The sequence below is a fragment of the Chiloscyllium punctatum genome, chromosome 38 (genome assembly GCF_047496795.1).
Source record: "Chiloscyllium punctatum isolate Juve2018m chromosome 38, sChiPun1.3, whole genome shotgun sequence".
NCBI classification, from domain to species: Eukaryota; Metazoa; Chordata; class Chondrichthyes; order Orectolobiformes; family Hemiscylliidae; genus Chiloscyllium; species Chiloscyllium punctatum.
The window spans coordinates 7,087,377-7,113,230 of record NC_092776.1 but is presented as its reverse complement, the minus strand read 5'-3'; the positions used below and the strand labels follow the sequence as shown (position 1 = coordinate 7,113,230).

At 39.7% G+C, this 25,854-nt stretch overlaps 1 protein-coding gene across 2 annotated transcripts in view; it reads right to left on the bottom strand.

Moving 5' to 3' along the window:
• Positions 1-10,070: 10,070 nt before the first annotated feature.
• Positions 10,071-25,854, bottom strand: part of sufu (suppressor of fused homolog (Drosophila)) — a 103,200-nt gene continuing 87,416 nt past the window's right edge. For both annotated transcript variants that reach the window (XM_072557088.1, XM_072557089.1), the window contains 2 exons: positions 16,057-16,125; positions 10,071-11,870 (listed from right to left, as the gene is read on the bottom strand). In XM_072557088.1, the coding sequence (XP_072413189.1) occupies positions 11,781-11,870; positions 16,057-16,125 (159 nt within the window). In that variant the 3' untranslated portion in view covers positions 10,071-11,780. The remainder of the gene's footprint in view (positions 11,871-16,056; positions 16,126-25,854) is intronic.

Genomic DNA, 25,854 nt, shown 5'->3' with positions numbered 1-25,854 from the left:
TGACTTTAAACCAGATCTGTCACTCAATAGGATTATGACTGATTAGTCCCCATACCTTTAATTCTCTTGAGATGAAAAATCTGCTTATCACCTCCTCAAATATGTCCAATAATGGACCATCCACAAGAATTTCAAAGATTCTTGAACCTTGAACAAAGAAATTTCTCATCAGTACTACATGACACAGAAATTTTGCCTATGATGCAGTTTCCCCAGCTGGGAATGACCACATCAAGCTCATTCAGATCCTCATTATGTTCAATGAAGGTATCTCCTATTCCTCTAAACTCCGTGGAGTAGAGATGTAATTTACTTAGACTGTCATTAGGGGCAACCTCTCAATCACAGAACTAACGAGGTTTAGTCTCACCAAAGGCATTCACAACTGAAACAAAACCTCTGACATTGTACCCCAATCCCCTTGCAATGAAAGTCAACATGATATTTGCATTCCTAATTGCTTGGTACACCTGTATGCTTACTTTCTTCATTCCTTTCACAACTACACTCCGGTCTCTCTGATTATTAACACTTACAAGATTCAAGCTTTTAAAGAAATTCTGCTTTTCTGCTCCCACTGCCAAACAATTTCATACTTTTCAAGATCATAAGTCATTGACCAATTTGTTGTCTACTCCGTTAACATGTACATTTTTCTTTGCAGCTTCGTGTCTTCCTACTAGCTTTCATTTCTACCTGGTTTTGGATGCTTTATTCTGGTTATCTTCACCTAAGTAATTACTATAGATTATAAATAGTTGATGTCCCAGCAATAATCCTTCCGGAATTCCATTAGTTACAGTCTGCCAACTTGAAAATGCTTCATTTATTCTTACCTTTAGCTTCCTATCCATTAACTGATCCTTCATCCTTGCTAATATATTATCTCCAAATGCTTAGGCCCTTATTTTGCATTATAACCTTTTGCGTGGCAGTTTATCGAATGTCTTTTGGAAATCCAGGTATACCACTTGTTCCTCTTTTAGTATGCTTGTTCGTATCATAATCAAAATTCTGATAAATTTTCAATTGCCCTTTTCAGAAAACTCATCACAGTACAATTTTCTAAGTGCTTTGGTAAGACTTCCTTAATAATGGATGTCTTTAACTGTAAACGTGCAGACATCAGAAATTGCCGTCAGCTTTGCAGAATAATCATAATAAACCTATTATTTCCCAGGGCAGAAATGACTAACACGAGGGGTCATAGTTTTAAGCTGGTTGGAGGAAAGTATAGAGGGGATGTCAGAGGCAGGTTCTTTACAGAGTTGAGAGAGCATGGAATGCGTTGCCAGCAGCAGTTGTGGAAGCGGGGCCATTGGGGACATTTAAGAGACTACTGGACATGCATATGGTCACAGAAATTTGAGGGTGCATACATGAGGATCAGTTGTTGGCACAACATCGCGGCTGAAGGGCCTGTTCTGTGCTGGATTAGTGGTGCTGGAAGAGCACAGCAGTTCAGGCAGCATCCAACGAGCAGCGAAATCAACGTTTCGGGCGAAAGACTCACCAACTGGGCGTGGTTTCACCGAGCCATTCCGAGGCAGTGTCCTGTTCTGTGCTGTACTGTTCTATGTTCTATTAAACCTAGGTAGTTTCATGGTCATTCTAACTATAAAATCCAGGTTGATAGAACCAAGAGCATTGATAGCAATACAAAGAAATACAGGAAAAAAACCTATAAACCACTATGTAGCAAAAGTTGAAATTCTTCCTGTTGCTTTGATATTTAACAGAGTTAGGTATGACACATTTTGGCACTCAATTTTAAGAAACCCTGGTTTAGATAGAACAAAGTTAGCTCTGCTTAATTTCAAAAACCTGATACAGTCCAGACTCAAAAGTATGCTCTCTCCCTGCACCAGCATGAAATAGCATTTTGCTTTTCAATTCTACTATGCTATTCAATATCCAAGGTCCACAGTATTTTGCTTTGGCTCAACAGCACCTTTTCAAATATTTAGAACAAATAATTTCTTACCAATAACATGTCTATATAATTTGGTACTTAGAATGCAGCTGAATACTTTGGAATTCCATGTGAAGTTATTGTCTAAATATTTAACGGGATCAACAATAGCCACTAAATATCGTGAGTTGAACTTTGTCAGTGAAGCAACAGCACTCATGATTGAATGGGTCCAATGAACTAACATTCATTGGGTAATATCAGAAACAAAGCAGCTCCTCAGTAAATATCCTCACACAACAGTCACACACACACACAAATGACATTTAAATAGCATCCTTGAAAAACTGGGACATGGAAGCTTCCAACATGATGATAATGGGATGCTTCTTCCTATTATATCATCGATCTGATTCAGATGTATGCCGCTCAAGCCATTTGGAACACATATTTTAGGAGATGCAAGTTTGCAAACAGTAACAATAACAATAACTTCTAACCCCTACCATCACCCACAAACGATCCAAGAAAAGCAGCAATGCGTGGACATTTTAGTTCAAAGCATGAATGAACAGCTCCTGGACATTATGCAGGTTATCAAACCTTGAATATTTTAGAATTGTGGAACTAAAGTGAATCTTTACAGCATTCCTGAAATTACTTGTGCTTCACAGCCATTATTTGAATTAAATTGCAATGTTGAATGAGATTGTCAAGATGTCTTGTGGACAGGAATTTTTAGTCAACTTGATCAGTCAATACATGAGGTTCACATACAGAATGGTGTGATAACAGCTGTCTTTAACTGCATATCTGCTTGATGCTATTGCCTTTGAAAAGCCTCATATTGCTCACAAGTAGAACCTGCACCCTCGGAGGAAAAATAAGTCCTTGTTCTGTCTGCTCCATTTATGGTAGCAGCCATTTTTCATTTTGATTGTACACTTGCGATTTGGATGAGGATGCAAGACAACACAGGTTGGTGCTTCATGAAATGAGTCACAGGCTCAGCCAGTCAGTCCACATGAACCACAAACTCATGTTCCTTTCTGCCTGGCCTTCATCTTTGCAACATTTCCACCCAACTCTTTAATTTAATGACTAACTCTCCACTTTATCCAAGCTCCAGCCACACAGCTTAGTTCTACAAAACAGAGTTATGTTATGTCTTTCTGACTGATAAACCCCCATCCCCACAAATCTCATGCAGTACCCCTTGCCCTCCCAAAACTACCATCTCCAACCTTTATAAGAGTTTATCTTCACAATTAGTATTGCAGGAGGAGCCTCCACAATTATCCCCATCCTCAGAGAAGAGCCTAACAAATCAGTGCAAATGACAAGGCTGAAGACAAAAGGCAAATCTTCTCAAAACTCAACAAGGCTGAAGCATTCACAGCCAAATAGGAGATCCATTTCTGTCTCCTCTAATAGTCTTCAGCCAAATCCATTCACTCCATCTGATCTCAGGAAATGGTTGGAAGCTCTGGATACTTCAAAGACTTTGGGCCCTGACAACATTTCAACAGTTGTACTGAAGACTTGTGCCCCAGAACGTGCTGCTCCTGTAGCCAAGCTCTTTCAGAGCAGTTACAATACTGGCATCTACCCAACTATGTGGAAAATTGCTCAGGTATATCCTGTACACAAAAATCAGGAGAAATCCAACCTTGCCAGTTACCATCCCATTGGTCCACTCTTCATCATTCATAAAGTGAGGGAAGTCATCAACAATGCTATCAAGCAGCATCTGCTTTGCAATAACCTGCTCAGTGACGGCCAGTTTGGGTTCTGCCAGAGCCACCCAGTTCCTGATCTCATTACAGCCTTGGTACAAACATGGGCAAAACAGCTGAATTCCAGAGAGGCTCTTGATATCAAGGCCACATTTGCATTAAGCAGCCTGAGAAAAACTGAAACTAACGAGTATCAGGAGGCAAACTCTCTGCTGAATGTAGGCATACCTGCCGGAAAGGAAGATGGTTGTGATTCTTGCAGAGCAATCACCCTGACTCCAGGGCACCTCTGCAGGACTTCCTCAAGGGAGTGTTCTAGGCACAACTATCTTCAGCTGTTTCATAAATGACCTTCCTTCCATAGGGGCTAAATGGGCCAATAATTGCACAATGTTCAGTAACGTTTATGACTCCTCAGATACTGAAGCAGTCTATGTTCAAACAAAACAAAACGAATACTCCCCACTTGCCTGGATGGGTGTGGCTCAAACAACACTCAAGGTGCTTGACACCATTCAGGACTAAGCAACCCACATAATTGACACCATATCCACAAGCATTCACTCCCTCAACCACCGATGCTCAGTATTAGCAGTACTAAGATGTACTGCAGAAATTCATTAAAGATCCTTTGATATCACTTTTCAAACCCATCACTACTTCCATTTAGGATAAAATACACAGGAATGCCACTACATGCATGCTCCCCTCCAAGGCACTCATCATATATCATTCCTTCAGTGTTGTTGGGTCAAAATCCTGGAATTCCTTCTATAAGGGCACTGTGCATCAACATATAGCAACTGGAAAGCTGTGGTTTAAGATGACAGCTCACGATCACCTTCTCAAGGGCAAGTGGGGATTAGCAAGAAATGCTTGCGAGCTGGTGAAACCCACGTCCCATGAGTGATTAAAACTAAGTATCTCCTCTGCTTCAAAGTATGCTGCCTTCCTTCCCCAAATTGTCCACCAAAGCAGTAGCACCTCATATCCTCTGTGATTTCAGTGAGCAATCCCCTGGACTGACAGTGTCCTACACCATTACTCAGACTCCTTGGACAGAACTTTCCAAACCCAGGAGTACAACCATCTAGAAGTCAAGGGGTTCAGATAAATGGGAACACCACCACTTGCAAGTTTCTCTCCAAACCACTCACCATCCTGACTTGGCATTACATCCCTTCAGTGTTGCTGGGCCAAATCCCAGCACTCCCTTCCTAATGGCATTGTGGATCCACCTAGAGCAACAGACCCCAGCGGTTCAAGGAGGAAGATCACACCCATCTTTTAGAAGAAAACAATATGGGATGAACAATATCTAGTGGCAAGGTCAACAAAACCCATATCGCACAATTCATTTAAAAAACTTAGAACAACGGTCAAAACTGATGACTAACAAGACCAGAGTGATATTTAGACAGGCCCCCAACTAGCTTACTGTTACTCCTTAGTGGCACAGGTTCTGCAGGATGACTGTGACCCACTGACTGACTGTAATGATATAGACTCCCAGATTCTGATGTGCTGTTTCCAACTGATCATGCCCAAGTCTCAGGATTGATATCACATAGCGCCCTTGACCTCCAGTGCCTGTACCTGCTGACTAACTAGAGTTCCCCTTTGGCTCGACTATGGCTTACGCTACTTAGACTGAGACATGGACATTGGGTTGACACAGACACAGTACGTTTTACCACATAAACTGCTGGGGGATGCTGTAGGTGTGACACTGACATAGTACAATGATGTACAGCAGGGAAAGTACATGGAATGTGCAGGGGAAACCACTTAATCAAAAAAGTTACAACTGCTTTCATAGAGAACTTCTTAAAAAGGTTGTTTTTTTTCAGATCCTCTTATTCTTAAACAGATAAGTTGGGTTATAAATTTAATACATTTGAAATGTGACTAACCCTTGCATCCTTCCTTATTTGAGTTTTAAGATGATAAATCAGCTGCATAGAATTTCCCATGCATGGCAAAAGTGTGTACTGGAATTTATATTATATAAAGCTTGGAATAGAATAGCCTTTATTGTCATATATACTTAAAGATTATAATGAAAAGTTTATATGCTACCAATTACAGCACCGACTTAGATACAAAAGTACCTAGGTATTGCTTTAGTTACAAGATTTTAGATGATAGAGAAATAAAATGTCCAGCATTACAGAAATCGAAGTTCAGTACAACAGGCCACGTTGGTATCTAGTTTTCAGTCCACACCAGGCCCTGGCTCCACACCATACCAGGAGACTTCTATTGGAGGCAGGAAGGTTGCCACACCATGCCAGGAACTTGCATTCAGAAGGGAAATTCTAAACAAACTATTAGTCTGAGGCTATCAGAACTAAATTGAAACACCGCCAGATTATAAAAAGGGGTGTTAAATATTCATTTGAATGCTCATATTAAGAGTAAGGCTTTAAATTAAAAATAACCTTCTGAACAATCTAGATAATCCGCAAGTACTTGAATGAGCTAGCATGTTCTTCTGTAAGTAAAACATTTTCTTTTTGCATAGATGTAAAAACACTTTCTGCTTCCACACATGCCACCCCTGTTCCATGTCAAACAGATGGCAATAGTTCACTGGTTGCAGCCACTGGAAAAAAAATCTTTTCTTTTGAAGTGGGATAGTGTAGAAAATATTTCCATCAGTCGACGTCATCCTATGAAATATGAACGTAATCAATTTTCAGTCAAACAAAAGTCATCACAGGTTTAAATGTGCCAAAATAACTCATTCACTGTAAGCCACAGTTCTGATCTTTCTCCAATGTTATGGCACTGGAGCTGTGGGATGGTATGTTTTCCAGTAGTCCAGTGAAGACCTGCTCACAAAAAAGTACACATTCATTTCTTACTGCTCCAATTTTTTTTTGCCAATTGCGCTTAATGCACCAATTCTTTTGCTGGCTCAGGTATTTGGCCTACAGCTGCCTAAAATATTTCAATCCCTTGAAGTCCAAGGAACGAAACTATTTGTGTTTCCATTTTATATTTGCTTATCTGTGCTGTTTTAAAATACTGGGTTTGGAAAAAGCTATGATTGATGAACAAAAATAGAGTCATACGGCATGGAAACAAACCCTTCGAGCTAACTTGTCCATGCTGACCAGATATCCTAAATTAATCTAGTCCCATTTGCCAGCATTTGACCCATATCCCTCCAAACACTTCTTATTCATATACCCATCCTGACACCTTGTAATGGTACCAGTCTTCACCACTTTCTCTGGCTGCCCATTCCATACATGCACCACTCTGCCTGAAAAACTTGGCCCTTAGGTCCTTTCTATATCTTTCCCATCTCACTTTAAACCTATGCCCTCAAGTTTGGACTTCCCGATCCTGGGAAAACCACCTTGGCTATTCACCCTATCCATGCCCCTCATGATTTTATAAAGTCTTAAGGTCAACTCTCAGCCTCGATGCTCCAAGGAAAATAGCCCGTCTATCCAGCCTTGCCCTATGGCTCAAACCCTTCAAACCCTGGCAACATCTTCGGAAATCTTTTTTTGCACCCTTTCAAGCTGAAACATCTTTCCTATAGCAGGGACACCAGAACTGCACACAGTATTCCAAAAGTGGCCTAACCAATTCCTGTACAGCCACAACATGACATCCCAACTCCTATACTCAACGCACTGACCAAATAAAATAGATACTTTTTTTGAACACTAGAGGAATTAAGGGTTATGGGAGAGGGCGGGTAAATGGAGCTGAGGCCATTAAAAGATCAGCCGTGATATTATTGAATGTCAGAGCAGGCTCGAAGGGCCAGATGACCTACTCCTGCTTCTAGCTCTTACGTTATGTTAATCATTCCTCCTATATTCATATTTAAATCATTTTATATAAATAAAAACAGTGGACCCAGCACCGATCCTTGCAACACTCCGCTGCTCACATGTCTCCAGTCTGAAAAGCAATCTACCACCACCACCACCACCCGCTGTTTCCTACCTTCAAGGCAATTTTGCATCCAAGTAGCGAGCTCTCCCTGGATTCCATGCAATCTAATCTTGCTAACCATTTAACCATGTAGAACCAATACAGAATCAATTCAAAATCAGACCACTAATATGCAACTTGTGATGTAGTCAAATAAAGGGAAACATTAAATTAAGCTTTATATGCAGCCCTTGAGATTCTTTTTAGGCACTTGTGGATTACCAGATTACTGTTGTATATACTGTGCAAGAATATAGTTCAATTAGCATGTCAGTAATCTGGGTACCTTGCCTAACTAGTTGTTTTGAATGGGGATTCTAAACAGTGGACAGGGCATTCAATCCTGAAGAACATAGCTGAGCTCAAGTGTCATTAAACGTAGTCCAGAGTGTGTTGCTAGAAAAGCACAGCAGGTCAGGCAGCATCCGAGGAGCAGGAGAATCAATGATTCGGGCCAGAGACCTTCATCAGGAATCATTCTAAAATGCTTGTGGTTTCACGAACAGATATCTTTTAGATAAGTTGCTATTTCAGGTATATGTTCCGTTTATCAACTTCTTCTTTTTAAGCTCTGAATGGTGCACACCAAAATATTGATAGTATTCTCTCCAGAAATGTTTACCAGCTATTTCTGTTTTGATTAGAAATATGTAACATCACATACAAGGAATAGTACAACACATGAATAAGGTTTTAAAAATTCCTTATTACTATTTTCACTAGGTGATTATACTGAATAGATTGCAGAATTATATTACTACAAAGCTACCGCTTATTGATATGACTGTTAGCAAAATATACATGCAAAACTAGAGTGGAGGACATTGAAACAACATTTTGGAGAGGTTGAAGGGAAGAGGTTCAAAGTAATATAAGTTCTAAGGATAGAAAGTTCAGCTGTATCAGTGCGTCTGGCCTTCAGTTTTAAAAATATGATAATTATGTACAGCAAAAGGATTAAGTTTGCACTGCAATCAAATAAATGGCTTTTTCTTTTAATAAATATTTCATAAATTGTAATACCTTCAAGACAGAATTTGTGAACTGTAGTTTAAAAAAAAATTGAAAAGGCTGAAAGGTCTTTGAAACATTTTTTTTTGTTTCCATTACAAATAAATAAATGTATCAATAACAGGTTTAAACTAAAAAATAATCCAAATTAAAAAGGTATGAGGTAACCACGATTGGTGGTTTAGTCAGAAGTCCCAACATCTATTTTTCATTTCTGTTGAGGGAGATAATTTCAAGTTGCTAGAAGGTTACAGGATAGAAAACAAAAAAGTGTAAAAGGCAGATAGTGTTTATGGTGGTCATCACTCCTGAATACTGAAAGTTACTATGGCTGGTAAAACCTGTAAGGCTACCTTGTCAGGTAGCTGAAAGAGCAATTATGTACTTCTTTTTTTAACAGACCTCAAAGAAAAAAAATCATGAATTGCAAATAGAGACACCCAGGCCAGCAACACAGGCTTTTTGACTGTATCTAGCAATGACAAAAAAAAGGAAAAGAAAATTCCCAGTTCTCAATGGCCTCATCATGAGAAAGGAAAAAAAAAATTAAGCAAATCCAAAATAAAATTATTCTGAGTAGAACATGGTAAAAACAATAATCCAATATATGAAAATCATAACTTCATCTGTAAACTGACCAGATAAAATACCTCTGTGCAAATGTACAGGGAGTGAGAAAAGTATGAAATATGGTTATGCAGAGTAAATATTTATTTGTTGGTAAACGTGGATAAATGTATACAGAGAAAACAAATTAAACGTTTTGAAATTATCAAGTAAATTTTAATACACTTCAAGATTACTGACAGTTTAGTGATTCACAAAAATATTACAAAAGTCAGTGCAAGCCAAGCTGCACTACATGAGTTAAAAATTTACAATAGATAACTACAATAAAAACAATCTTTAAAATCCTGTGCTAAAAATCTTCATTTTTAAAAAAAGGTATCTAAGAACCATGTGCTAAACTGCTGGTCTGCAGGGGTCTTCAAATCAAATCTGTAGAGTGACTCTTGATTCTATGTAAAATGAAACACTGCACACAAAAAGAAGGGATGAACTACAAAAATGTTCACCTAGAATGCTAATTGCATGGTACAGTTGTAGCAAATTTAAATTTGTCTTTCAATCAAACTGTTACAAAAACTGGCTTTAACCACTTCCAGAGGCAGGGCATTGTCAGATTCTCACTCCTTACTCAGGCATACTCTCATTAAAATGTAGAACTGATTAAAACCTCCTTTGATACTAGCGATTATTTGATTAAACCTATTAAATCTCAATTGCCAACCTGAATCAATCACCTTTGAAAGCAAGTGGAAATACTGAATTATATCTCATGCTCAACTTTAAAAAGATTCAGAAAAGAATGGCATTTAGTAAATCAATTCAAGAAATAGAACCACAATTGTTGAAGTATAGTTCAAACCATCATTAAGCATGCCAGTATCACATTAACTTCCAAGTTGTTTTATTTGGGACATCTGTTAAAAGTTTGTTTAACATTGTACAAACGATTTTTCTAATCAAACTATTCAAAGATGTCATTGCATAGTTCTGGAACAGGTGAGACTTGAACTTGGATCTCTTGGTCCAGGGGTAGGGACACTACCACTGCGTCACAAGAGCCCTTCAAACATTGGTCAATGGACCCAGGATCATCCCATACACCTGTATTCACAAACAGGCTTTTGCCTTGGAAGGTAAATCAAGACAACATCCTCTTTGAAGTTTAAGGTTGTTAATCATGACTGAAGACTGATACAAGTTTCCATATATTCATCCATTAACTAAGAATTTTATTTAGGAGTTACCATCTTTCAGCTGAATTTAAGTACAGCATATGTTTTTATTTTAAGTAACTGGTCATTAAAAAGGAACAGCCACTAAATCACAATGAGAGAAATATCCATCTTACCTTTTGTCTAAAATTTTCATACATTTCCAATTATCTCAGAAGTTATGAGAGTGATAAACATTGATAAATCACCAGTTATAATGGTAGAATATCTGGGCACAGTACTTCAGGAAGGTTGCCATGAACTTAGAGAGAGCATAGAGACTTCAGGTTTCTGAAATACCGAAGAAATTGGGATTGATCTCTTTATAGCAAGAAAGCAAAGGGGAAATATATTAGCTGTATTCACTATTGTGATGAGTTTCTATGGAGAAAAATGGGGCGACAATATTTCCAGATGCAGAGTTGATAATCAGAAGGCTCATATTTGGTTAATTGATAAAAGAACCAATAGAGAAATTAGGAGATTATACTTTTTTTATGAAATTGTTTGGCAATGGAAGCACTGCCTGAAAGAGAAGTGGATGCAAATTCAATAGTATCGTACAAAGGGAATTAGATATATACTTGAATGAGAAATTTATAAGACTATAGGAAAAAGCATCAGATGGGGATTAACTTGATGGTTCTTTCAACAGACTTACAGCAGACATTTGATGGGCTGAATGGCCCATTTATGTAATGTTAGAGTTCACAATTCTATGCAGTGAGCAAAATTAAGTAACTTCCATAATGATTAAAATTGCTAAAACTTAATCTTTAGGAAGCAAAGGTAATAATACAAAGGCACTTCCAAATATTTGTTTAAACAGAGCAATGATAAAATTGATTTATCACAAATATAAAAGGAAAAAGTTAAAACATAAATGTGTGAACATTTCACTTTTTAATGAGTTACCTTTGTGCTTGCCCACCCATCTTTGCTGTTTCATTTTAAAAAACTCAATCTTATGGGGAAATAATGTAAAAATACAAAACTCATCTGAACAAATGTAAAATAAGTTACCTGCCAGTGGAATACATCTTTGGCATGATCCACGCAACAACAGGACAATTCCTACGATGCAGTACTTGGTCAGCACTTCAGTCAACAGAGATAAGACAGGCATGATAAGCTACAAAAAAATGTGCAACTGATTTCCTGCCCCCACACTGTTTTAATATATTAGGCATAGTGAGCTAAAATACAGTCTCCAGTTTAATTGGAATAAATGTAATATTAATGTTACTTCTTGTACAGCTTGAAGCTACAATGACTATGTAGCCAACCTTTCAGACTGTCTCATCCTGCAAAATTACTTTTGCAAGCTAAGAAGTAAATGCAAGGTATTTTTACATTGATAATAACTAATCTTAGTGTTCCTGGCTACTGCAGTGGACTGTCAAATGCTGATTCAGGTAAAATTGTGATTTTCAGTTTTTTCTCTGGCCAGCTGTACTCCTTTGGCAGTTTCACCTATGAAAAAAGAATTGAACATTAAATATATGTACTGAAAATATCATAAATTAAATTAAAATAAATTTTTTTACAAGTTTCCATATGATCTTAACCCAAACAACATTCAGGCTCAAATTGATAAGCAGCAAATAACATTCAGGACAACATTAGGTGGTCAACATCTTCAGCAAGCCAGAACTGGACTATCTTGTTTGACATTGGTATTATCTTTGCTATATTTCCCAATTTTATTAATATTGGGTTGTATGATTGGTGGTGATGGTGGCTCAAACACTGTCCAAAAATTGAACTAGATCAGCCACATAAATAGGGTGCCTGTAAGATCAGATCAGAAACTAGGAATTGTGCACTAACTGCCCTCATAACTCAGTCTTCCTGTCAACCAGTTATAAGACACAAGAAAAGAATATGAGGGCATACTTTTTATTAGTCTGGATGAGTGCTGCTCCAACAATACTCAAAAAGTTTGATACCATCCAGGTAAAACTAGACTGCTTGAATGGAATTGTTTTAAGCATGGTCTCTCCACTACTGACTCTCAATGGCAGCACATGGGTGCAGCAGTTAATCAGGAAAGCTAATGGAATGTTAGCACTGATTTCAAAGGAGTTGCAGTGTAAGAGTAGGGGAGTCTTGGTGCAATGGTACAAGGTGAAGGTGAGACCACATGTCGAGTACTGTGAGCAGTTTTGGTCCCTTTATTTAAGGAACAATATCATTTCATTGGAGGCAGTTCAGAGAAGGTCCACTAGGATGATCCTTGGTATAGAGGAATTGTCTTATGAGCAAAGGCTCAACAAGTTGAGGCTCCACTCAAGTTTAGAAGAACGAGAGGTGATCTCAGTGACGTATATAGGATTCTGAAGGGCTTGACAGGGTAAATGTAGAGAGACAAAGACCAGGGGGCATAGCCTCAGAATAAAGGGGCGCCAATTTAAGTCTGAGATAGGGAGGATTTCTTCTCTCAGAGGGTTGAATGTCTTTGGAATTCCTTGTTACACAGCACTGTGGGGGCAAGACATTGTGTATATTTAAGGCTGAGATAGATTAAATTCTCAAATCAGCAGGAGAATCAAGTTGCCAGGAAAGGGCAGTAAAGTGGATATGAGGAATGTTGGATCAGCCATGAATGGTGGAGCAGACAGCTTACTTATTTTCCTATTTCTCACGGTCCTATGGCCGCAAGCCATCTTTGACAGCACTTTCTAAATCCATGACCTCAATCATCATGACATCCATATCCCTTGAATAATTAGTAAATCCATTAGCCTTTGAAGGGAACTGCAATGTTAATGGCGCAAATTTTAAGAAAGAAAATAACAGCTTGTACATATCAAACATCATTACTAAAGTGCACATTGATCAAATTTACAAGGAGCAAATATCTTGAGAATTGCATGATTCTACAAGCTGCTGGGTGACTTGCTCTGTACAACTATCTGCTTTGTGAAAACAGCATTTGACCCTTAATGTTCCATGATTTATTTTCCATTGTTCCGTGCCATTTTCACACCTAGTCCAAATTTTCCTTCCCTTATTTCTCTGCAATATCTGATTTAACACTAACTTTGCCCATTGTACTTCTCTTCTCAGTCCTTCCTTGTTTTCATTTGGGCGAATCGTTCCTGCAGAGGACCAATACAGACATAGTGGGACAATCGACAATATGCTGCAACCATTCTATGATTCTATTTCAATTCACAAATCTCATTGTTTGAGCACATGCACTATGGATATATTTCCAAGAGAGGATGGTGTGTGGTTTGGAGGGAAACCTGCAGGTGTTGGGGTTCCCATACTTCGACTCCCTTTACCGTTCTAGGTGGTAGAGGTTAAGGAGTTTGGAAGGCACAGGTGAAGAAGCATGGGCAAATTACTGTAGTGTACCTTGTAGACTGTACTCATTAATGCCACTGTGAGTTAGCCACAAAAAGAGTAAATGTTACAAGTAGCAGGTTGCTTTGACCTAGATGATATCAAGTTTTCAGAATGCTGTTGTATCTGTACACATCTAGACAAGTGGAGAATACTCCTGACATACACCTTGTAGATCATACTCCTTACATATACCTTGTGGAAGGGACAGGAATTGTGGAGTCACAGGATGAGTTACCGACTGCAGAATTCTTAGCCTCTGACCTGCTCTTGCAGCTACTGTCTTTATATGGTTTGTCCAATTCAGTTTCTGGTCAATGGTAACTCCAGGATGTTTCTACAGAGAACTGAATGACGGTAGTGCGATTGAAATGTCAAGGAATGGGGATTAGATTCCCTTCTGGGAGATGGTAGTTGCCTGGAACTTGCATGGTACAGATGTTCTTGGCCTGTATCAGTACAACCCAAAAGTTGTACAAAATCTTGTTGCATATGGAGACCAACTCCTTCAGTATCTGAGGACTCGCAAATGGTACTGAACATTGTGCAAACAGCAAATATCCCTACTTCTGACCCAGCAATGAAGCAAGATTATTGATGATGCAACTGAAGATGACTGGATCTTGGACACTACCTTGAGGAAACCTAGTTGGACTGACTTGATTGACATCCAACCATTTTCTTTTAAGTTAGGTACAACACCAACCGGCAGGAAGGGTTTTCGCTAATGAATTCCAGTTTTGCTTTGGCTCCTTGATGTCATACTCAACTAAATGCTGTCTCGATGACAAAGGCAGTTACTCTTACCTCACTTCTGGAATTGGGCTCTTTTGCCCAAGTTTTGAGTGAGGCTGTAATGAGGTCAGAAACAGACTGGTTGTTGCAGAACCTAAGCTGAGTGTCAGTGAACAAATTATTCCTTTCAAAATACCACCAGATTGCACTATCGATGAACCTTTCCATCACTTAGCTAGATTACTAATTAACACTAGTGCTGCATTTTACCAGCTAGAAGACTGAGGACATTAATTCGATGAGTCTAACCGAATTAGAATCTAAATGTCAGTGAGTAAATGTCTGTGCAACTCAGTCATCTAATTTCCTTAAAATAGTATTAAAAGCTCTTGTAGATACCAAACATAAACTGAAGTGTATAAAACATTACTACAATTAATTAGAGCTAGTAAAAACAATGACATTTCTTCTCTACTTACTCTTTAAAGCATATTTTACTCCTGAAAAGTAAAGATTTATTACAGAGACCAATTTCAACTCCTAACCATAAATTAACAGAGCAATTAAAGCAAGTTCTCAAAAGTGTTATTTTTAAAATGCTCCTTCGATGATCCATGGTGCAAATGAAAGCAAGTCTAGGTGGCTGAAGAATTCCAAATCAAAATCCCAGTTTGGAATGATTTATCCATTTATATCTAATATAGAAACATGATTTCAAAACAGTCAGAATGCAACAAAACGGCCTGAATTCTGTAGTAGTAATGACAACACAACAGGCAGACACATCATTATTCCACTGCAACTGAAAGGAGTCCTTGCATATACAGGAAATGCTGCTGCCTGTCATTCTACAGGTGGGGCACTGATAAGATTCTCCCAGAGTGCAATCTCTGAATAATCAGTGAATTGATGAAAACATCCAATTTGATGCTGTAATATCATAAAAACATTGGAAAAGCTACTCTTTGTTGAATGATGTGTAACTGGGCTCCCAATGATGTACTAAGTTCATAATTAGTCCTACCCAGCTTCACTGGCCCAGAGGATTTCATTTTGTGGAATGTCAAATTTCTCTATGTGATAAACATTCTCTTAATTAAAATTTTGATTTTTCAGCTATGTTAATCTGATCATAATGATTTATTTTGTTATTAAAAGTATTAAAGATGATAATTAGTATTTGTAGCTTTCTGGAATACTTCAAGGTAATTGGCAGCTTACTCTGCTTCTGACATCACTGCTGCTGAATATCTAGAGATCAGTTTGACTTGATGCTGGATTTGAATTACCATCAGTACAGAGGAAATCTACACTACAAAGTTAGCTAGATCTTTGGGGACAGCATTCTTTGAGGTCAGTAGCAAATTATGGTGCTTCACCTGAAATACAAAATCCAGTCTTATATTAACATAATTAAAGTCTAAATGTCATTTGCTAAATTCCTACACTATAAACTGAAACCCTGCTTGTTTATACATTTCTCTCTCGCTCCCTAAATACATGCAAATATATATAAAATACATCTGAACAGCAACATCCCTGAAATCATGCCAACTTGTTTAAGAAATCTTACTTCTTTTGGAGAGGTCAAGTCTTCTAAATCCTCTAGCATTTTTTCCACAAACTCTTCATTTAGCAGAATCTGTAAACGTAAAAATGCACAGATATCACAATCAAAAACATTTAGGTATTTACTCCATATTGTTCGTCATACTACAATGCATTCGGCACACTATAGAACTTCTGTTAATATCAAAAAGCATATTCATTTGATTTTTCACAATAAGAAAAGTACTTACCATCCCCAACCTCTCCACACTTCACAAAACTGAAAAGTGTCTTAACATTAGATGTGACTCTGCAACTGGACAATATTTGCTAAATAATCTTAAGTGTGCTAAGAATTACACTGACAACCAGTCTCATTGTAGCAAACTTGTGGGTACTGAAAGTTACATATATTAATACTCAGTACTCTGTCCTTTGTAGGCATAAAGAACATGTCCAGACAGTCCTCCCTCTGGATTCAGCTGGCCAAGAGTAATCTAAGGCAATAGTTCTTGAACTGGTGACATACATTAATAATGATAACAATTAACACTTGCTGTTTTTGTAAACTCTTACCAAATTTCAAGAAAGACTGCATAAAATAATTTAAGAATTCCCAACATCTCCAATACTGAATATTTACCTTAGTCTATCTAAATTATTTTAGTGATCCTTAGAACAAGTAGCAATCTTAGTCTTTCAGACCTGTGCAGAAGTTGATATTTCTGAAAGCATCTTCCACAGTCCTCACAAATGTATCTAATTCAATAAGCATTAAACAGCTTAAAAACAGAAGTACACAAAAGTTAATCTAATATACCTAAGAGAACCTGAAACATTCAAAATCTACTGGAAGAATTCTTCCTGCATATTCTCTTTCACAACTTGGTACACTAACCTATTAGGAACTTCAAGTAAACAGCTGAAGGTAAATTACTAATAGCAAATTGTTTTCTCGACTTTCAGGAAGTGAAACCCCTTTAACGATCTTGAAACAATATTGTCATCATGTCACATTTTCTTGAAATCCTCTCTTCTAAACAGATGCTTCCATTGATGTAATAGACTTGGTCTCAACCAGTTGCCCTCTCAATATTGTGGTCAATTTTTATACACAATATGGGCAATAACTGGCATCAGAACCAAAATGTATTTTAATCTCTCATGGCTCAACCATTTAAAATTGCATTTGTAAACTAATCCAACTGAGTGATCAACTCTACCAGTTAGGATGTTAACTATTCATAACAGACCAAAGGAAGGTTGGTCCATTTTTGATACTGGGCAAAAGGAAAGTAATTATTTACTGAGAGTAAATTTTCAGCATAAAAACACATTTGAATTACAGGCCATTTAAGTATAGATGTGAAAAATCAGATGCCATTAAATCTGGTTCATTAGTTATTTGAAATTCAACATGACAAGATTTTTAAAAATCTATTTCAGAGACAAAAAAGGCAGACAAATGGCAGATACAATTTATTGAGGATGTGTGTGAAGCAAAGCATTTTCGAAGCAACCTAACATGGGTAGTATAAACGCAATGGTACTACTTTGAGGCGGCACATGTCCATAAATCCTTGATACTGGCAAGATGAGAAAATGCACAGCTTTGTAAATAGGGACACTGAATACATAAACAAGGAAGTCCTGCTAAATTTTTAGTAAATCCCAGTTAGGCCTCAGATGGAATATTGTTTGCAATTATGGTTACTGGAAGATGGTTTAGAAGACACTTACTAGGAGAATTGGGAGTTCAGTTATGTAGAAAGATCAGAAAAAAGTTGGATTTATTTTCCTTCGAGCAAAGATTAAGAAGAGACTATATAAGGAATTCAAATTTATGAATAATTTTGATAACTTCTCCCTATTTCCTTTGCCAAATGGATTACTAACCCAATATGATATATAATAAATAATAAGCAGAAGCGCTAGAAAGAAACTGAGATTTTGATTCACACTGAGGTTTAAGGATCTGGATCATACAACTCGAAAATGGGGTAGAATCATACATTATTGTCACTTCCAAAAGGTAATTGCACATTGAAAAAAAAAAATCGTTCATAAAATGAGAGTTACTGGTTGGGCTAGCATTTATTGCATATCACCAATTACCCTGGTGAAGGTACTAGTGACCAGCTGCAGTCACCAGGGCATAAAAGCACCTGCAAAGGTGTTAGGAATGTGAAGTAACTCCACAGAGGCTGGTATTCAGCCAAGCCACTCTTTTTATACATGTAGGAAAGTCCTTGTTTAAATCTGTCACCTAGCTCCTCCCTAATTGGATCAGATTAACTTCCCCAATAAGGAAACTTACATTCTATGAAGTCCACCTGACTGACCTTGTCAGAATCACTATATTACTTCCTCTCTTCTTCTCCTTCTGGGGCAGTTTAGCACTGGCTCAGGTTCCTCGAATTGTTCCTTTGATATGGGCGGCATGTAACGCACAGTAGCTCCTCTCTTTCACTCAACGTCTCAGAAGAAATTCATTTGGCTCTTCAGGCTGCAAAGGCAGCAACATCTGTCACATCGACTTCAGGTTCTGAGGTATATTCAGCCAACAAGCCTCATTAGCTTGATGGACAGAGAGAACCCACAATTTCTGGTACAGTGGGAAAGGCTGTTGAGGAGCTGGGCACATTTTGCTCCCGCACCATTTTGCGGGTTTGCACCTTTCATATGGTTCACATACTTGTTCAGGACCATCGCTCCTACCCAAACTATATATGCCACTGACTTGACCTCGCATCAACCATGCCTCTTACTCATGTAGGGCCATTTCAGTGGTTCCTACACCAAACTTCATCCCCTGAAATAAACTCTCTCTTTCACTTAGTGAAGTCTTGTGTCCGGCACTAGCATGCCTGATGCAGTTACACTCTTCCCATCCCAGGTCTGAGAAGATCAGTTTTAACCTGACGTGGAGTCTTCTCCTCATGAGCAACTCTGCTGGAGCCATTCCTGTAGTTGCATGAAGGGTCCTTTACAATCAAACAGGTACCATGCAGTTTGGTATCTAGTGGAGCAGTAGGCTGTTTCTTTAAGCCTGCTTTCAAAGTTTGGGCTGCTCTTTTATGATGGATGGTACGGAGCTGTCCTTACATGATGAATACCATTCGACTTTAGTAAATACCCAAGTTCCTTGCTGGTAAACGATGGCCAACCTGTGACCAACACTTCTGGGAATCCATATTTTGCAAACAATGTGTGCAGTTTTTCTGTCATTGTACCGGTGCTTGATGAATGAACTCTATGCACTTTCAGTAGCTTTGTGTAGGCATCCACACTGACAAAGAACATTGAGGCCATGAAAGGATATGTATAGCTGATGTGTCACCGAGTCCACGCTTTACTTGGCCATTCCCATGAATGTGGGGAGCTGATGGTAACTTTTGTCTTCGTTGGCACTCTGGGCACTGCCCCACCAATGCAGCTATGTCTGCATCCAATTCCGGCCACCAGACATAACTTCTCACCAATATCTTCATTTTGGAATCTCCTGAATGAACCTGGTGAAGTTAGAACATGGAACAGTACAGCATAGTAATGGCCCTTTGGCCCTCTGCTGTGCCGGCCTTCCATCCTAATCAGTAGTTCAGCCAGTATCTAGTAGTGACCTTTGATCGGGGCAATCACAACTGGTCCCCATAATAATGCCATCCTCTACTGTGATCTGGTCTCTCAAGGTCCAAAAAAGGTTTCAATTCTGCTTATGAAGGGCCCTTTGGTTTCCCTCTTCTCCAGCAGCTGTTTCATATTTGCCGGGAATTGATTTTTCTGTGTCCAAAGTCTGATAGTCAGCTGTGACTGGAAATGTGTCCAGAAAAATTAAATCATAAGTGTATCTGCCAATGGGAAGTAGTTCACTTCATCCACATTTGCTACTTGGCCTCGAGAGACAGTGTTCCAACTTCTAAGTATACACACTTGATATTAAGCCCACCACTGAATTCAGCCTGAAGCAATTGGTGGTACTGTCTTGTGCTCTTTAAGTAGACCTAACAGGGGTGTGAGGTCTGTTATTATAAATTTACATCCATACAGGTGTTGGTGTATTTTCCTGCCTCCAAATATGACCACCAAACCTCCGTTCTCTCTGGGTGCATTTACACTTTGCATTAGCCAAATTCCTGAACATATACGCTATCAGCCGTTGCTCTCTGTTGGGCCACCTATCAGCCAAAGCTACACCGATCTCATACAGGGAGACATCGCATCCAAGCCAGATCTTGCTTGGGATCATAGTATGCCAACGTCTTAGAGGGTGATAGCTGTTTCTTCACTTCCCTGAAAACTATGGCTTGGCTACGTGATCATGTCCAAGGCTGACCCTTTCTTTTAAGGGCTGCTGCAAAGGTGCCAGATTGGAAGCCAGTTACATATGAACTTTCCACAATCGGTCACCATCCAAGGAAAGACCAAAGCTTCAGTACAGACATTTGGGCTGGGGCATCTTTAATTGCCCTCACTATCTTCCAACGGGTGTAACTAGGTCTTGCTGACTCTGTAGCCCAAGTACATCACTTGGGATGCCTGGAACACACATTTTCCCCTTCTAAGGCACACACCTGCCTAGGAGAAACATCTATGTCCAAGTTAGAACATAGAACATAGAAGAATACAGCGCAGTACAGGCCCTTCGGCCCTCTATGTTGCGCCGATCAAAGCCCACCTAATCTACACTAACCCACTATCCTCCATATACCTATCCAATGCCCGCTTAAATACCCATAAAGAGGGAGAGTCCACTACTGCTACTGGCAGGGCATTCCATGAACTTACGACTCGCTGAGTGAAGAACCTACCCCTAACATCAGTCCTATATCTACCCCCCCTTAATTTAAAGCTATGCCCCCTTGTAATAGCTGACTCCATACGTGGAAAAAGGTTCTCACTGTCAACCCTATCTAACCCCCTAATCATCTTGTACACCTCTATCAAATCACCCCTAAACCTTCTTTTCTCCAAAGAAAACAACCCCAAGTGCCTCAGTCTTTCCTCATAGGATTTTCCTACCATACCAGGCAACATCCTGGTAAACTTCCTCTGCACCCGTTCCAGTGCCTCCACATCCTTCCTATAGTATGGCGACCAAAACTGCACACAATATTCCAGATGCGGCCGCACCAGAGTCTTATACAACTGCAGCATGACCTCAGGACTCCCGAACTCAATTCCTCTACCAATAAAAGCCAGTACGCCATATGCCTTCTTCACTGCACTATTTACCTGGGTGGCAACTTTCAGAGATCTGTGTACATGGACACCAAGATCCCTCTGCTCTTCCACACTAACAAGTAGTCTACCATTAGCCCAGTAATCCATCTTTTTATTACTCTTACCAAAGTGAATCACTTCACACTTAGCTACATTGAACTCCATTTGCCACCTTTCTGCCCAGCTCTGCAGCTTCTCTATATCCCGCTGTAACCTGCCATATCCTTCCTCACTGTCTACAACTCCTCCGACTTTCGTATCATCCGCAAACTTGCTCACCCAACCTTCTAACCCTTCCTCCAGGTCATTTATAAAAATGACAAACAGCAATGGTCCCAAAACAGATCCTTGCGGAACACCGCTAGTGACGGCACTCCAAGATGAACCTTTGCCATCAACTATTACCCTCTGTCTTCTTCCAGAGAGCCAATTCCTAATCCAAACCTCCAACTCACCCTCAATGCCATATCTCTGTATTTTCTGCAGTAGCCTACCATGGGGGACCTTATCAAATGCCTTACTAAAATCCATATATACCACATCTACCGCTTTCCCCTCATCTACCTCCTTAGTCACCTTCTCAAAGAATTCAATAAGGTTTGTGAGGCACGACCTGCCCTTCACAAAACCATGCTGACTATCCTTGATCACATCATTCTTATCCAGATGTGCTTAAATCCTATCCCTTACAATTCTCTCTAAGACTTTGCCCGCAACAGAAGTGAGACTCACTGGCCTATAGTTACTAGGATTATCCCTACTCCCCTTCTTGAACAAGGGAACCACGTTTGCTAGCCTCCAGTCCTCTGGCACTACTCCTGTCGACAAAGAGGACACAAAAATCAAGGCCAATGGCTCTGCAATCTCCTCCCTTGCTTCCCAGAGAATCCTAGGATAAATGCCATCAGGCCCAGGGGACTTATCTATTTTCACCCTTGCCAGAATTTCCAACACCTCTTCTCTACATATCTCAAAGCCATCCATTCTACTTATTCGTGCCTCAGTATTCATATCGACAACAATGTCCTGTTCCTGAGTGAATACTGACGAAAAGTATTCATTCAGCGCCTCCCCAATCTCTTCAGCCTCCACACGCAACTTCCCATTACTATCCTTGATTGGACCTATTCCTTCCCTAGTCATTCTTTTATTCCTAACATACCTATAGAAAGCCTTAGGGTTTTCCCTAATCCTACCAACTAAGGACCTTTCATGTCCCCTCCTTGCTGCTCTTAGCTCTCTCTTCAGGTCCTTCCGGGCTACCTTATAACTCTCAATCGCCCCTATTGAACCTTCACGCCTCATCTTTACAAAGGCCGCCCTCTTCCATTTAACAAGGGATTCCAACTCCTTATTAAACCACGGCTCCCTCACACGACCCTTTCCTCCCTGCCTGATAGGTACGTACTTATCAAGGACACTCAATAGTTGCTCCTTGAACAAGTTCCACATATCAATTACGCTCTTGCCTTGGAATCTATTTTTCCAATCCACACATCCTAAGTCATGCCTCAACGCATCATAATTTCCCTGCCCCCAGCTATAACTCTTGTCCTGTAGTACACACTTATCCCTCTCCATCACTAGACTAAAAATCACCGAATTGTGGTCACTGTCCCCAAGTTCTCTAAGTGTTCTTTATTGGTCTTCCCTTGTCATTAGCTTGTCATCTAGATAAATGGCAACCTGGGGAAGATCTTATTCTCCATCATCTGCTGAAACATTGCATAAACGGCAGTTATGTATATTTGTACACACCCTTATGGGTATTAATTGTAGGGAATCTTCATCTAATTGCAACTGCAAGTACACATGGCTTATGTTCAGCTTCGTGAAGGGCAGCCCCCTTGCAAGCTTTGCGTACAAATCCTCTGTGCAAGGGATGGGCATTTATTCCTAGAGATATATAGCAGCTGCGAAGAGCAGTGTACTGTTTATTAAAAATCCCCACAAAGGCAAACCAATCTGTTGGGCCTCACAATTGGCATGACCAGTGTTGTCCAATCCACAAATTGGTCTGGTTTGATAATTCCTTTGCTTTCTTGCCTTCTGATTTCTGCTTCTACTTTTATCTGTAAGGCAAATGGCACTGGGCAAGTCTTGCAGAATTGTGGAATTGCTTCCTGCTCAAAGTGCAAGGTGACCTTTGCTCCTCATATAGTTCCTAGACTCTCCCGAAAAACGTCTGGGTATTTATTTAGGGCTTCACTCAGGAAGAAATTCTGGAATCCACATTATAGAAGGGATGCAATTGCATTGAAGAGAGTGCAAAGGAGATTTACCAAGATGTTGCCTGAGCTGGAGAGTTGTAGTTAGGAAAGAGACATTGAACAGACTCCTCTCATTTTCTTCAGGTCAGAGGGGTGGTCATGGATATCCGCATGGGCCCCAGTGATGCCTGTCTCTTTGTGGAACATTCCTTGTTTGCGTCTTGTTCCGGCCCCTACCAACAACTTTTTCTCTGATATATCAATGATATCATTGGAGCTGCTTCCCTCTCTCATCTGAATTGGAAAGGTTTATCGATTTCGCTTCCAATTTCTACCCCACCCTCACTTTCATTTGGTCCATCTCTGACTCCTCCCTTCCCCTCCTGAACATCTGTTTCTCTTTCTGGGGATAGACTGGTCACTAATACCCACTATAAACCCACTGAATCCTTCAGTTACCTGGACTTTATATCCTTACACCCTGCTTCCTATAAAGGTTCTATTCCATTCTTCCAGTTCCTTTGTCTCCTCCGCATGATGTCAACTTCAAAAAGGGAGCCTCTGAAATGTCCACCTTCTTGCTCAACCGAGGATTCCCCAACACCATTGTTGACAGCGCCCTCAACCAGGTTCAACCTATCTTGCGCACTTTGGCCCTTAGCCCCTCATTTCCCTGACACAGTAGTGATAGGGTTCCCCTTGTCCTTAGGCGCGATCCCATCCAAAAGATCATCAGCCACCATCTCCACACACATATTTCCCTCCACTCCCTTGTCCACCTTCCACAGGGATCATTCCCTCTGGCACGCCCTGATCATTCTTCTTTCACTCCTAACAACCACCCACAGCCCAATGGCACCTTCTTCTATGGGAAGGTGTAACACCTGTTCATTTACCTCCTTCCTCCTCAGTATCCAAGGGTCCAAAAATACCTTCCAGGTGAAGCAGCGTTTCATCTGCACTTAACACAATCTAGTCTTTTGCATTCGCTGCTCACAATGTGATCTTCTCTACACTGGGGAAACAAAGCGTAGACCTACGTTCTGCTTGCAAGAATGACCTGAGCTATCAGTTGCCTTTCATACACCACCCTGTTCCCAGGCCAATCTCTCTCTCAGGTTTGCTCCAAGCAAAGGTCAGCATAAGCTTGAAGAACAACACCTCATTTTCTTCTTGGAAACCCTGTAGCCTTCTGGACTCAATATCAAGTTCAATAACTTTAGGGCTTGAACTCTGTCTTAGAACCCACGCCGACACACCAGGCCTTGTTATCCTAGAGTCTGCTATTACAAACAACCCATTGTTAGCCTCTAAAGTCTCCATTAACAGCTATTCACCCTCCCAGCCAGATCGTTATCCATTCCTTTTTCTGTCCAACTACACTTCTCTCTCTTTGGGCTCTATCCCCACTTATCATTTACTCCTTACCCACTCCTCCCACCCTATCTTCTGCATAAAACCGATATTTTCCTAGCTACCATTAGTTCTGAGGAAGGATCACCAGACCCAAAATGTTAACGCTTGATTTCTCTTCATAGATGCTTCCAATAATTTCTGTTTTTTGCTCCTGATGTACAGCGTCTGCAGTTCTTTGGTTTTTATTTGAACAGACTGGGGTGGTTTCCCTTGGAACAGAGAAGATTGACAAGAGATATGATTGAGATGTATAAAATTATGCAGGGCATAGGTAGGGTAGAAAAGAAGGCGGCTTTCCCCTTGGTAAAGGGATCAGGTCCAGGGGGCACAAATTTAAAATAAGAGGCAGGGAGTTTAGAAGGGATGTGAACTGAACTTTTTACACCCAGAGGTTGTTAGGGTTCAAATGTATGTAAGGGTGAAAACCTCAAAAAAAATTTAAATAGTATTGAGCTGTATATTCATATTAGGTTATGAACCTAGAGCTGGAAATCGGGATTAGAATATTTAAGTGGCTATTTTTGACCAGCCAGACTCAATGGGCTGAAGGGAAAGTGCATTAAAGCTGATCATTAGCACAGGAGAGATGATTGAATGGCCTTTTTCCATGCAGCGAGTTGTTATGACGTGATATTTACATTCACACACTATTCATTTCTAAGTTTTTTTTGACAATCATCATAATTTGTTGTTGTATCATTGGCGCAGCCTGAAAGATCAGTAGTTTAAAACTATGAAGATATTTGAGAATTTTTCTAATTAAACATCACTTTGTTTTAATTAAAGATCGAACTTGCTTAAATTGAGCAGTTTGAACGAAGTTACAGAATAAAAGGTCAGTACAGCATTTTAGTACATGTGAAACATTGACAGAAAAAGAATTTAGAATGTTCCTTCAGAAGAAAACACAATAAAACTCTCCAGAAAACTTCTGATGTACATATGTGGATTTTAAGATTTTTAACTTGAATATTCCT